This window comes from Thunnus maccoyii, chromosome 21 (assembly GCF_910596095.1).
Source record: "Thunnus maccoyii chromosome 21, fThuMac1.1, whole genome shotgun sequence".
NCBI classification, from domain to species: Eukaryota; Metazoa; Chordata; class Actinopteri; order Scombriformes; family Scombridae; genus Thunnus; species Thunnus maccoyii.
In genome coordinates this window covers 1315670-1328169 of record NC_056553.1, presented here as the reverse complement: position 1 = coordinate 1328169, position 12500 = coordinate 1315670, and the positions used below count along the sequence as shown (strand labels likewise).

At 38.2% G+C, this 12500-nt stretch overlaps 3 protein-coding genes and 1 long non-coding RNA gene across 6 annotated transcripts in view; 2 read left to right on the top strand and 2 right to left on the bottom strand.

Annotated features, from left to right (window-relative positions):
- Positions 1–378, top strand: part of eci2 (enoyl-CoA delta isomerase 2) — a 7723-nt gene extending 7345 nt beyond the window's left edge. For both annotated transcript variants that reach the window (XM_042400037.1, XM_042400036.1), the window contains exon 11: positions 1–378. This exon is cut by the window's left edge and continues 1224 nt beyond it. The gene's annotated coding sequence lies outside the window, so the exon portion shown is untranslated.
- Positions 379–2728: 2350 nt separating this feature from the next.
- LOC121887756 (gamma-crystallin N-B) lies at positions 2729–8520 on the top strand. Its single transcript, XM_042398714.1, has 5 exons — positions 2729–3396; positions 5450–5541; positions 6021–6177; positions 7266–7411; positions 8151–8520. Exons 1-5 carry the CDS (start codon positions 3376–3378, stop codon positions 8284–8286), a joined length of 552 nt encoding a protein of 183 aa, XP_042254648.1. The 5' UTR covers positions 2729–3375; the 3' UTR covers positions 8287–8520.
- Positions 6227–8207, bottom strand: LOC121887757. 2 transcript variants are annotated; one of them, XR_006093034.1, is made up of 3 exons: positions 8124–8207; positions 7237–7375; positions 6227–6884 (listed from the first exon to the last, which is right to left on the bottom strand). It is a non-coding gene; the product is annotated as an uncharacterized LOC121887757 (long non-coding RNA). The 2 variants fall into 2 exon arrangements; XR_006093033.1 differs by lacking the exon at positions 6227–6884 and having other exon boundaries at positions 7004–7375.
- A 2463-nt stretch (positions 8521–10983) lies between the features above and the next one.
- The window catches only part of nub1 (negative regulator of ubiquitin-like proteins 1), a 12838-nt gene continuing 11321 nt past the window's right edge, over positions 10984–12500 (bottom strand). Inside the window, exons 14-15 of the mRNA XM_042399993.1 lie at positions 12439–12500; positions 10984–11917 (exon numbers count right to left, since the gene is read on the bottom strand). The exon at positions 12439–12500 is cut by the window's right edge and continues 140 nt beyond it. Of these exons, the coding sequence (XP_042255927.1) occupies positions 11772–11917; positions 12439–12500 (208 nt within the window). The 3' untranslated portion in view covers positions 10984–11771. The remainder of the gene's footprint in view (positions 11918–12438) is intronic.

Genomic DNA, 12500 nt, shown 5'->3' with positions numbered 1-12500 from the left:
CGTCTCTTCTAGACTTTCCAGATGTTATCAGACACGAGTGAAACGAGTCGTTTCACAGTTTGTGTTGATTAAAAACATCTATCAGCTGATCCTTTCAGGCCGCCGTGCGTTAGTGACATTGTAGTTACACGCAGGTTACACTCGCCGTTATGGAGACCGCCCACCAGTCTGACCAGAAAGCTGCTGGTTGACTGTGTGTTTGTGCCTTCATCTTCATCCTCACTGCAGGAAATGATCATGACCTGATGGTTTTAATGTCGTCAGTGTGTCGTTAGTTAAAGTGCCTTCAACACTTTGTAATGTCGTCACATTCATCTTCATCTTCATCCTTCTTCTTTTCTCTTCACTTCAATAAAAACTCTGTTTGTAATTATGAAACATTTTGTTCCAGTTTATGTTGAAGTCGAGTTTGATTTCTGGTTTTTATGGTTTTATTTTCTGCTCACATCTGTGACAAAGTCAGTTTCCATGTTTCCTGGAAATCCTGGAATTCTGTAACGCAAACATCCATTCAGTCATGGAAAAGTCTTAAAATGTATAAAAATTGACTATAAATGTCCTGAAAACAACAAATTAACCTGGAAAGAAAAACATTCAGTCAAGAAACAACCTGAAAACTATAAAAAGCTTCAATATGTTGCTGCTGTTTGTTTTTTATTGAATAAAACTTTATTGATCCTTTACGAAGAGAAAAAACATCACAGCAGCAGTCAGACTGAAGACGAACAGATGAAGAGTCTCATACAAATACACTGAAAGTCTTATTAAGATACAACAGTAAATATATATAATATTATAGTCAGGTGAGAATGAATAATAAGCAACAATATACAATAAAATAACAACACATGATAACATTTATAGTATATAAATATATAAAGTTCTTATTGTGCAGATAATGTGATTCGATTACATTTAGAAATGTTTTATATATTTTGAAATTTTAAATAGAATCGGATAAAAATAGAAATAAATTCCAGTAAACATAATGTGAGACTATTAGAGAGAACAGTGATGGTGATAAATGGTGCAGCAGATCTGGACTCAGCTGATCCAGCAGGAGGCAGCACTCACCTGAACACAACAACATCCATCAGCAGCTGTTTGTTCACACAAACAGGATCAATACACAGCAGGAAGAAAAATGATCAGTTTGATCTGATGAAGTGATCAGAGGGAAACGTTTCTAAACAAAGGGAATCATTAAATCATCATTTATCCAACAAACAATCTGTTTATTATCACAGAGGAGAATAAAAAACAAAATATTTGCATTTTGGAAGCTGAAACCAGCGAATATTTGCTCAAAAAACTGTTAATCAATTAATCATTGCAGCTGTGAAATATATTAACATGTAAACTGATCGACCACAACATTAAAACCTCCTGTCTGATATGGTGTAGAGCTGTGGAGGTTCCTGTTAAACCAGTCAGCTGGTCCGTCAGGTGGAGCCTCCAGGATCAGACTGGTTCATCCAGAACATCCAGCGGATGCTCCATCAGACTGAGATCTGAAGAACTTGGAGGCAACACCTCGAACTCTTTGTCATGTTCTTCAAACCATCCGGAACAGTTTACAGCGTGGCGGGAAGCGTTATCCTGCTGGAAGAGGCCGCCGCCATCAGGGATGAACCGGGTCTCATACTGGTTCCATCTCTTCTCCAGATAAACCTTCTTCCATTGCTTCATGGTCCAGTTCTGATGCTCACATGTGCATTGTAGGTGCTTCCAGTGGTGGTTAGTGGTCCTGCCCAGGACCGCGTCACTGGTTCACTGGTTGTCCTTCCTTGGACCAGTTTTGGTTGGTACTGACCACTGCATACTGGGAAGACCCCACTAGTTTGCCCATTTTTCCTGCTTCCAACACATCAACTTCAGGAACTGACTGTTGACTCACTGCTTAATAAATCCCAACACTTCACAGGTTCCACTTTAACGAGATAATCAATGATATTCACGTCGCCTGTCGGTGGTTTTGATGTTGCGACTGATTGGTGAAAACTAGTGATGTAAGTAATATCCAGTATGAACAGGACACCTGACTGCTGGTTTAACACTGGAAACACTGAACTGGTCCTTTAAATAAAAGGCAAACAGAAAATTAAAGATAATTTTGGTAATAATGACATAATAAATCATCATTATGAGACAAGATCTTCTGTTTTCTCACTCAGTCTCTCCAGGAAATTGCGACGCAATAATTGATGCAAATTAAAGGAATCTCCACAATATTTGCAAGAGTTGCAGTTTTGCTAAATTACAGCAACTTTTCCACATGAAACGATGATGTCATTTGGACCAACTGGTGTCATGGTAGCCGTGAAGACCCGCCTTACTCTGCCTCTGATTGGCTGGTTCTGGTTACCTTTGTGGGTCATGAGGAGTGAGCTGGTTGGGTTAGAATATGAGGCTCAGAGCCAATCAGAGGCAGAGTAGAGGAGAAAAAAAAAAAAGACACGTCATAGTAACTGACGTCATTCAGGTGGAAGACGGACAAATCTCACCTGCCAACAAACATGATGCCATAGACGAGCAGAACAATTCCCAGATGTTCCCAAATGTTCCCAAATGTTCCCAAATGAGTCAGAAGAATACAAGCTGATGTTGTTCAGACATAATCTGCCTCAAATATAACAATGTTGAGCTGAAAGTTTATTTAATAAAGGTTATAAATGGAACTCAAGTACAGTATTTTCGTGTTTATAGAACTTTGAGTCCTCATGGTTCTCATGTTCATAAAATACATTAAACATTAGAGCTGAAATAAAGTTGTTTCTGTGATCTGCAGGATGCTTTTTATCCAGGAAGTCATTACATATGACTCTTCATTGGTAGCAGTTTTAAAAGCGTCACATTATTTTTCTTTGCTTGCAGTTTTTCCCCCAATTCCTGCAATTTTAAAAGCCATAAAACATCACAATTTTTCAGAAAAGCTGCTGCAAAATCAAACATTTTTGGCTGCAGTAAATTTTAAAAAAAAACCCTGTGACTCCTGGAGGGAAGATCGATGAACTTGTGACCTCGTCTCAGTATAATAACGTACACAGAAATACCAAAACAGTCTGTTTCACTGTCTGTCTGTCTATAGAAGCCTGGCATGTGCAATATCATTGACCCTGCAAAGTCCAGGCCAAGCACTTTCTATTGACATCACACACACACACACACACACACGCAGCAGAATCAGCAGACACATCAGGATGAAGGGAAACAGTCGAGGCAGCAGAAACTTTTAAAGCCTCCTCTTTTGTCCGGCGGGCCGGGACCTCGCCCCTCGCTCGCCCCCCTGCCGTATATATTGGGGGGTCCAACTTTTTCTCTGTTACACTGTGTGTGTGGTTGTGGGCCAGGTTGGACGACATCCAGTGGGCAAAAATGTCGCAGTATTCTGGAAAGGTGAGTGACAAACAACAAAAATGTGAATCTGCTGAGACTGAAGTTACTCTGTGAAACTGGAGCAGAAAAGATTTGATTTAAAGAGAGTTAAACTTTCCTGCCAGCGACATTCACTTCAAATACAACTCAAAAACTCTCGTGTTAAAGTGTTTTATCAGGTTTTTACTTAAATTATTCAGTTTGGTTTAATGAACCTGCTTTACTGGCTCAGCAGTCGTTGTTTTAAAGGAAATATTTTTGATTATTTATTTCAAAATGTATTTAAAGCTCATTGAGATAAGAGACGTCCTCATTGTACAAACAAATTAAAAATGAATGTAATTAAAGTAGCTGGTAGTTTATTCTTTTCTAGTCTTGTTCTGGTTTGAAAATCCATCCAATAATTGAATCTACTGTAGCTTCAGTTCTGTTAAAATGTTTTCAAAATGTAAAGAAAAAGAATCCTGTTTGTTGTTTATTGGACGTCAATTTAGACATTTAATTCAAATTAAATTAAGAAACTCTCATGTTAAAGTGTTTTATTACCTGTTTGCTTAAATTGTTCATTTTGGTTTAATGAACCTGCTTTACTGGCTCAGCAGTCGTTGTTTTAAAGGAAATATTTTTGATTATTTATTTCAAAAAGTATTTTAAACTTGAAGATAAGCTCATTGAGATAAGAGACGTCCTCATTGTACAAACAAATTAAAAATGAATGTAATTAAAGTAGCTGGTAGTTTATTCTTTTCTAGTCTTGATCTGGTCTGAAAATCCATCCAATAATTGAATCTACTGTAGCTTCAGGTCTGTTAATTTTTTTCAAAATGTAAAGAAAAAGAATCCTGTTTGTTGTTTATTGGACGTCAATTTAGACATTTAATTCAAATTAAATTGCGAAACTCTTGTGTTAAAGTGTTTTATCAGGTTTTTACTTAAATTATTCAGTTTGGTTTGATGAACCTGCTTTACTGGCTCAGCAGTCATTGTTTTAAAGGAAATATTTTTGATTATTTATTTCAAAATGTATTTTAAACTTTAGGATAAGAGACGTCCTCATTGTACAAACAAATTCAAAATGAATGTAATTATAGTAGCTGGTAGTTTATTCTTTTCTAGTCTTGTTCTGGTTTGAAAATCCATCCAATAATTGAATCTACTGTAGCTTCAGGTCTGTTTGTTGTTTATTGGACGTCAATTTAGACATTTAATTCAAATTCAATTGAAAAACTCTTGTGTTAAATTGTTTTATTACCTGTTTGCCTAAATTGCTCTGAGAGTTTGGTGTGATGTTGATGCTTTAACGGCTGTTTGGAGGAAATATTTTTGATTATTTGTTTTAAAATGTATTTTAAACTTGAGCTTGTTGAGATTCGAGGACACAAAAGTTAAAAAATTACTACAAAGAAGCTGAAAGGTTTTTTTCTGCTCTAGAGATCTAGATGATGAAGCTCCAGTTCTGTTTTATTATAATATTTTGTATCTTAATCAAAATAAAGAAAGCTTCTCAAAGTTCTCAAATTTTTTTTGTCGTCTGATCTCGTCACCAAAACCCCAAAACTTCCCCCAGAGCTGCTCGTTTGAACTAAAGATTTAAGACATTTTGGAGCATTTAGGCTTTTTAACAAAAATCAGGTCGTTTATCTTCCAGGAAAAATTACTATTAAAAAAACATAAACAGTATAAACTAATATTAGTTCTCATTCATTAGTTTCAGATAAATTCAGCTGGATTCAGTCAAACCAGACAATCCTGAAGAAACTTTATATTATTATTATTATTATTTGTTAGTTTTTGACTGTTAAACTCTTCATTACTAACTTTAACTTTAGTTGCTGCTTGTTTAGTCATTAATATTTGTTGTTATGAAGAAACATTAAAGTTTTAACATGAAGATTGTGACCAAACAAACATCAAACATCTAATTTCTGTTTCTTCGTATTTATGATCGACTGTAGAAAACAACCAGAATCTTTTGAATTTGATGCTTGTTAATAACGTCAAACAATGTGAAAACGACACAGCAGATAGTTTTTATCCTTGAATATTAACTGTAATCACCTCGTTACTCCTTCAGATCACCTTCTATGAGGGGAAATGCTTCACCGGCAGGAAGCTGGAGGTCAGAGGTGACTGTGACAACTTCCAGGACCGCGGCTTCATGAACAGGTGAGAAGTTTCTGTTTAAATCATTATAATAAACTTTATTTATGCAGAACTGTGTGTTTTTTTACACGGTTGTCAGGACTGAAATCATAAGATAAAACAATAACAAGCTTTTAAAAAGACGCGTTCATGGTTTCTTCCATCTTTATTTTTATCATATTATTTATATTTGTGGGCTGAATGTTTAAAAATGAATACTTGATAAAAGTATAAATAAAGTAAAATAGCAAGAAAGAGTTTTCTAATGAGAAATGAGATTTTATTACATGTTAATACTCATTTACACTTGTTAACATATGATAGTATTTATATATTTTACTGTCCTTTGTAAAGTTTAAATGTATATTATATAACTGTTCTCTGAGCTTTTTGACAATAAAGATTTGATTTGATTTGTTGAGAAACAAAGAAAGAAAAGTGAATAAACACAAACGTCAGAAGTTGATGATGTAAAAACTGAAAAAGCTTTTTGTTGTTTTCAGGGTGAACTCCATCCGTGTGGAGAGCGGCGCCTGGATCTGCTTCGACCATCCCGACTTCAAGGGCCAGCAGTACATCCTGGAGCACGGAGAGTACCCAGAATTCCAGAGGTGGAACTCCCACAACGACCACATGGGATCCTGCAAGCCCATCCGCATGGTAACCACCTCCGACACGATCAATACTCTCTAATCAATCTTCTAATCAAGGGAAAGCTGTCGTAGATATTCCTGCTCATCCACCAGCTGGATGAAACAAACCTAATGAGCAGAAATTCATGATATTTAAACACAGAAGACGACTTAAATTGATTATTTGATCGACAGAAAACGTATCTGCTATTATTTTGATAAACCAATAATCAAAAAACTGCAGGTTTCAGCTTCTCAAATGTGATGATTTGAAGCTTTTCGGTCTTATATGACGGTAAACTGACTGTTGATCAGATAAAACGACGTTTGAAGACGTTGATCTGGTCTCTAACAGTCAGTTTTCCTTATTTTCAGTCATATATTTAACGTCACAATGTTGGATTTTCATATTAAAAGCGGCCAAAGTGTGAAATATCCCAGTGAACAGAAAGCAGCATCTCCATCACACATCAGCAAAGTAAAATCAGTAGTTTAGCTGTTGTCGTCTGCAGCTCTTCATCAAACATCATCATCATCATCGCTGTGGCTGTTGCTGCTTGTACTCTTCCTCTCTGTTTTATTTCTAACTGATCCGCTCAACAAACGGCTCCAAATATCTCCGCGTGTTGTCGATTCGACCAGCTTTAGCGCCCGCTAACGAAGCTCCGCTAATTCAGGGAGGAACCCGTTTTACTTCCTGTGGGCTGATCAGGAGGCGGGCCTTAAAGAGACTTCCTGTTAGAGACAGAGGCTGAACTGAGGCGCTGCATAAAGGACCAGTAGAAGATAAATAAACTGTGAATCATGTAAAGCTGCTCTAGTGGAGTCCAAAGATAAAAGAATAGAGCTGGAAATGAGCATAAAAGATCTCCTTTAATCGATTGATCGTTCAATTTAAAAAAAAAAAAAAGGAATAAACCAGCAACTATTTTAATGATCAATTGTTATTTTTCAAGCAAAAATGCCAAAAATACTTTGATTCCAGCTGCTCAGATGATGTTTTTCTACATGACAGTTAATCAGCTCACTCTGACATTTCAGACTAAACGATGAATCGATGCTGCTAATGATTAATTAATTAACTAACTGGTTGTGTTTCCTGTGTGTGTCCGTCAGCATGGAGAGCATTACCGCATCGAGCTGTTCGAGGCCTGTAACTTCTCCGGTCAGTGTGTCGACATCTGCGACGACTGTCCCTTCCTGCAGAGTCGCGGCCTGTCCAAGAACTGCATCAACTCCGTCAAGGTGTACGGAGACGGAGCGTAAGTTCAACACGCACACACACACACGCACACTAACACACACACACTCTGCTCAGTGCAGGATTAGTGCTGTTTATTGATCAATTAGTCATCAACGGAAAATTAATCTTTCAACTATTTTCATACTTTTTTTAATTGTTCAGGTAAAATTTTCTAAGCAGAAGCAGAATGTTTGATGGTTTCATTATAGTGAAATGATTATTTTTGTTTTGTTTTGGACAAAAACAGACGTTTGATGATGTCACCATGAGCTCATTTTTCAGTTTTTTATGTTTATAAGCCTATAGTCTATATAAGATGCATCTGCAGAGTTTCTGTAAATTTTGATGAAACTTTAAGGTCACAATCAGGACAAAACTCCCGTCGGCGTCGTGACATTTACTGAACACATTCATGCTCCCCAGAGGATTAAATACATTAGACTTTAAACACCAAACTACCAAACTTTACATTTTTAATCTCATTGCTGCTATTGTGAGAAGACGCCTCTAAAAAAAGGCTTTAAACTTTTATTATTTCTGATATAAAAATCTACAGATTAGCAGCAACAAACGGAAAGATCAGATAAACTCTGTGAATCAACAGCTGCAGGATTTACAGCTGTAAATGCAGACAATTAATCTGCAACAGTTCTGATCATAATTTAATCATTTATGTCTGAATTTTTGGGTGAAAATGCAGTAAACTGAACATTTAATGATTGATTGATGACCTTCATCTGTCTTCTCTTCATCCTCAGCTGGGTGATGTACGAGGAGCCAAACTTCCGTGGCCGTATGTACATCGTGGAGCGCGGCGAGTACGCCAGCCATAACGAGTGGCAGGCCCAGAACCCCAACATCCAGTCCATCCGCAGAGTCGTCAACTACTTCTAAACCATCTGACCTCTGACCCCCCACAGACCCTCTCCATGACACAAACTGTGACTTTTACCACCGCTGTAATCATGTACAATAAATAAATCCAGACTTAAATAAGAAAAAAAAGGTTTTTTATCAAACACTTTCTGTGTGTGTGTGTTGTTTCGTGGGACCGAATATTCATCAGTATATAAAACCATCATATCAATAAACAACCATCAATATACAACCATCAACACACAACCTTCAACATACGACCATCAACATACGACCTTCAACATACGACCATCAACATACGACCCTCAAAATACGACCATCAACATACGACCATCAACATACGACCTTCAACATACGACCATCAACATACGACCCTCAAAATACGACCATCAACATACGACCATCAACATACGACCTTCAACATACGACCATCAACATACGACCATCAACATACGACCATCAACATACGACCACCAACATACGACCTTCAACATACGACCATCAACATACGACCTTCAACATACGACCTTCAACATACAACCATCAACATACGACCTTCAACATACGACCATCAACATACGACCACCAACATACGACCTTCAACATACGACCTTCAACATACGACCTTCAACATACGACCATCAACATACGACCTTCAACATACGACCGTCAACATACGACCACCAACATACGACCACCAACATACGAACATCAATATACGACCCTCAAAGTACGACCTTCAACGTACGACCTTCAACGTACGACCATCAACGTACGACCTTCAACGTACGACCTTCAACGTACGACCTTAAACGTACGACCATCAACATACGACCATCAACATACGACCTTCAACATACGACCATCAACATACGACCCTCAAAATACGACCCTCAACATACGACCATCAACATACGACCATCAACATACGACCTTCAACATACGACCATCAACATACGACCATCAACATACGACCATCAACATACGACCTTCAACATACGACCTTCAACATACGACCATCAACATACGACCTTCAACATACGACCTTCAACATACGACCATCAACATACGACCTTCAACATACGACCATCAACATACGACCATCAACATACGACCTTAAATATACGACCATCAACATACGACCTTCAACATACAACCTTCAACACAGGACCATCAGTATACGACCATCAACATACGACCTTCAACATACGACCATCAACATACGACCATCTGTTCTCCTACAACAGATAAAGAACCTGATCACATGATTAGCTGCTAAGTTACTAGAGAATAATGTGGATTCATCCACCGCTGAAAATAGTCCCAAACAAATGCACCGTTACCTCCTGTTTGTTTGTTATAAACTAGGATGAATTACTCTTTTCTTCTTTTAAACATAGAACTATATATTTGTGAGCTGTTTGTAAAGTATTTATTTAAAGGAGCAGGAACAAAGTATCAGATGTTCAGACTGCACGTCTAGTTTAGACACAAAACTATAAAGTCAGACTTATAATTTAAAATCTGCTGTCAGCTAAACTTTATCTTTAGTAGTTATGTAAACAGTCAGGAGTGGAGCTCATTTAACGACAGATTCTCCCAGCCAGGTGAACTCTTGGTTCTGAGTTGTGTTAAATATTTACATCTTCAGTAGGAACCAATGAGCTTGGAGCTGAGAGCCACAGACAGAGAAGAGACCATAGACTGTATAAAAATATGGACGTAGTTACCGTGACGTCACTCGTTGGTTTCTGAAGAGCGGTTTTGAAGCTCAAAGTGAGCCGCTCCGGCCGTCGCCATCTTGGCAGTGCGTGACGCTGCCTAACTCCCAGCCAATCAAAAATGGGCAAAGAGGCGAAACAAGCCACCTAGCGGCTGGCAGACCTGTCACTCAAAGCAGCCATGTCCTTCATTATGCAGAACTTTACAGCTTATAATAAAATTCACCCCCGTACAGTTGTCATGAAAGAGGAAATTAGCTTTAGAGACCAAAACCGTTGTTTGTACCAGGCTGTAAACATGTTTATTTCTGCTGTAAAGTTGGGTATTTTAACATGGGGGTCTATGGGGATTGACTCGCTTTTGGAGCCTCAAGTGGTTGTTCAAGGAACTGCAGTTTTTGACACTTCCACATTGGCTTCATTTTACAGCGCCGGAGGTTGCCGCCATGGAAGGGAAGGAGGAAACTGTTGACAGACGGACCAACAGATTATTGGTTTGAGTCTATACATGAGATGTATTGACTATCAGAGGAATATAGAATAACAGCAGCTGTGTGAGCTGTTTGAGGCCTCAACTGTCTCCATCTTTGTCCAGTTGTGTTTGAACAGAACGATCCTGCTCACCTTGCGTTAGCATTAGCATTAGCATTAGCTCAGCTAACTCTCTGTCTGGGTTTAATCTTTAAAGAAGCTCAAACATGGGATTTACTTTAGTGAACATCTGGAGGAAGATTTAATGTTCGACGAATGTCCTGAACTCACTCATTCCTTCTGATAACAAAAGCAAAGATATTAACGCTAACTTGACGATGTTACGTTAGCTTAGCTTTTATAAATGTGTGTGTGCTATAAATGTGTAACATCATTTAATCAGACAGACAGAACGTTACTGAGTGAAGAAGCTTCTTATTAACAGCAGTTTACACACTTTTCATTTTTCTTATTAAAACTTTAAGTTTTTATTTTTCTGTATTAAGACACATCGACTCAAACAAAACCTTCATGTTCTTTATTGGCTCCGTCAACATGAGACAATCACACAGGAAGTCAACATTAACATGTAATCAATTTACATTAAAGTTATGTCACTTCAAACCAGACGACAAACTGCTGCCGCTGCGTCACAAACAGGAAACAGTTTGTTTATTATAATAATAATAATAAAGAAAAGAAACTGTTCAGAGCAGCTTTTTTAAAAAAAAACATCTTCCTTTGGTTTCTCTCAAAAATAAGAACTGTACATGTCAACAAACTGCTGCTCATATCCAATCATCTTCTTTAGAAAACTATTTCATCACAAGAACAAGACGACTCCGTCTGAAAAGTGCTTTTTTTTTTTATATATATCAACTGAAGAAACAGACTTTAAATGATATTTATCTGAAGAACATTTGTAACATCAGTAAAATAAAATAAAAGTCGTCTGAAATCATAATATCAAGTTTTCTCTTCAGCTCATTTATTGCTGATGAATTACAAATAAAGACTTTTTATTCCACCGACCGGAAACCTTTGATTGTGAAGGTGGAGATAAACAGGAAATCTCATTATTTCTGAAGTGATGTCACCGTTGGTTCATAGGAAGTGTGTGTGTGTGTGTGTGTGTGTGTGTGTGTGTGTGTGTGTGTGTGTGTTTTGTTTGGCACTGTGAGGTTTTGTATCTATGAATGAAATGAATGCAGAAAATAACATTATATTGCTTTAAATGGTTAACAGAGGACAGATGAAGCGCTGTGTGTGTGTGTGTGTGTGTGTGTGTGTGTGTGTGTGTGTGTGTGTGTATCACACGGTGTGTGTGGGCCCTCGGCTCAGGTAGGTCTTCATGGTGGCGATGAGCTCGGCCTCCTCCTCCAGCGTCAGGTCGAGGTAATCCTCCTCGTGGCGGGAGATGTCCTCCAGCACCTCGTTCACCAGCTCGTCATCGTTCTCTGATGACAAAAAAAATCAATCATTGATTCGTTATCGTTTCAAACGACTCGTCTGTCTCCTGAACACACTCGTTCTCTCATAAAGACGTCTCTGTTCTGTGTTTCAGCTTCAGGCTCATTGGTTCCAACTGGAACCTTTAAAAACAGACGTTCAGTTTCATTTTTAAACCAGCAGCTATAAAAACAAACACAACTGATTCAGAGTCAGTTTCCTCCGACTGAAGACTGTTTCACAGCTGCAGCAGCTCCGTTTTAAAGCTACAGTGATGATTCTGGTATCATATAAACCAGATGATCGTCTGCATAGTCAGGAAGGAGTTAAATACGTTCTAAACTGGGTCTGACTGGGAATCTGAGACTGTTGTGGATTCAATGAGTCCGACTGTATTCATGTGTGATGTCAGTCCTCATAGCAGCTGTTTCAGTAATTTCCTGGAACAGCTGATCAGAACGGTTTTTAACAAACAAACAGGAGGAACTGGTGCGTTTGTCGGGGACTATTTTCAGCGGCGGAAGGCTACCTGTGGAGTTGGAGGAGGTGCTGGGCTCCTCGGAGGAAGGGGAGGAAGAGGAGGAGGAGGTG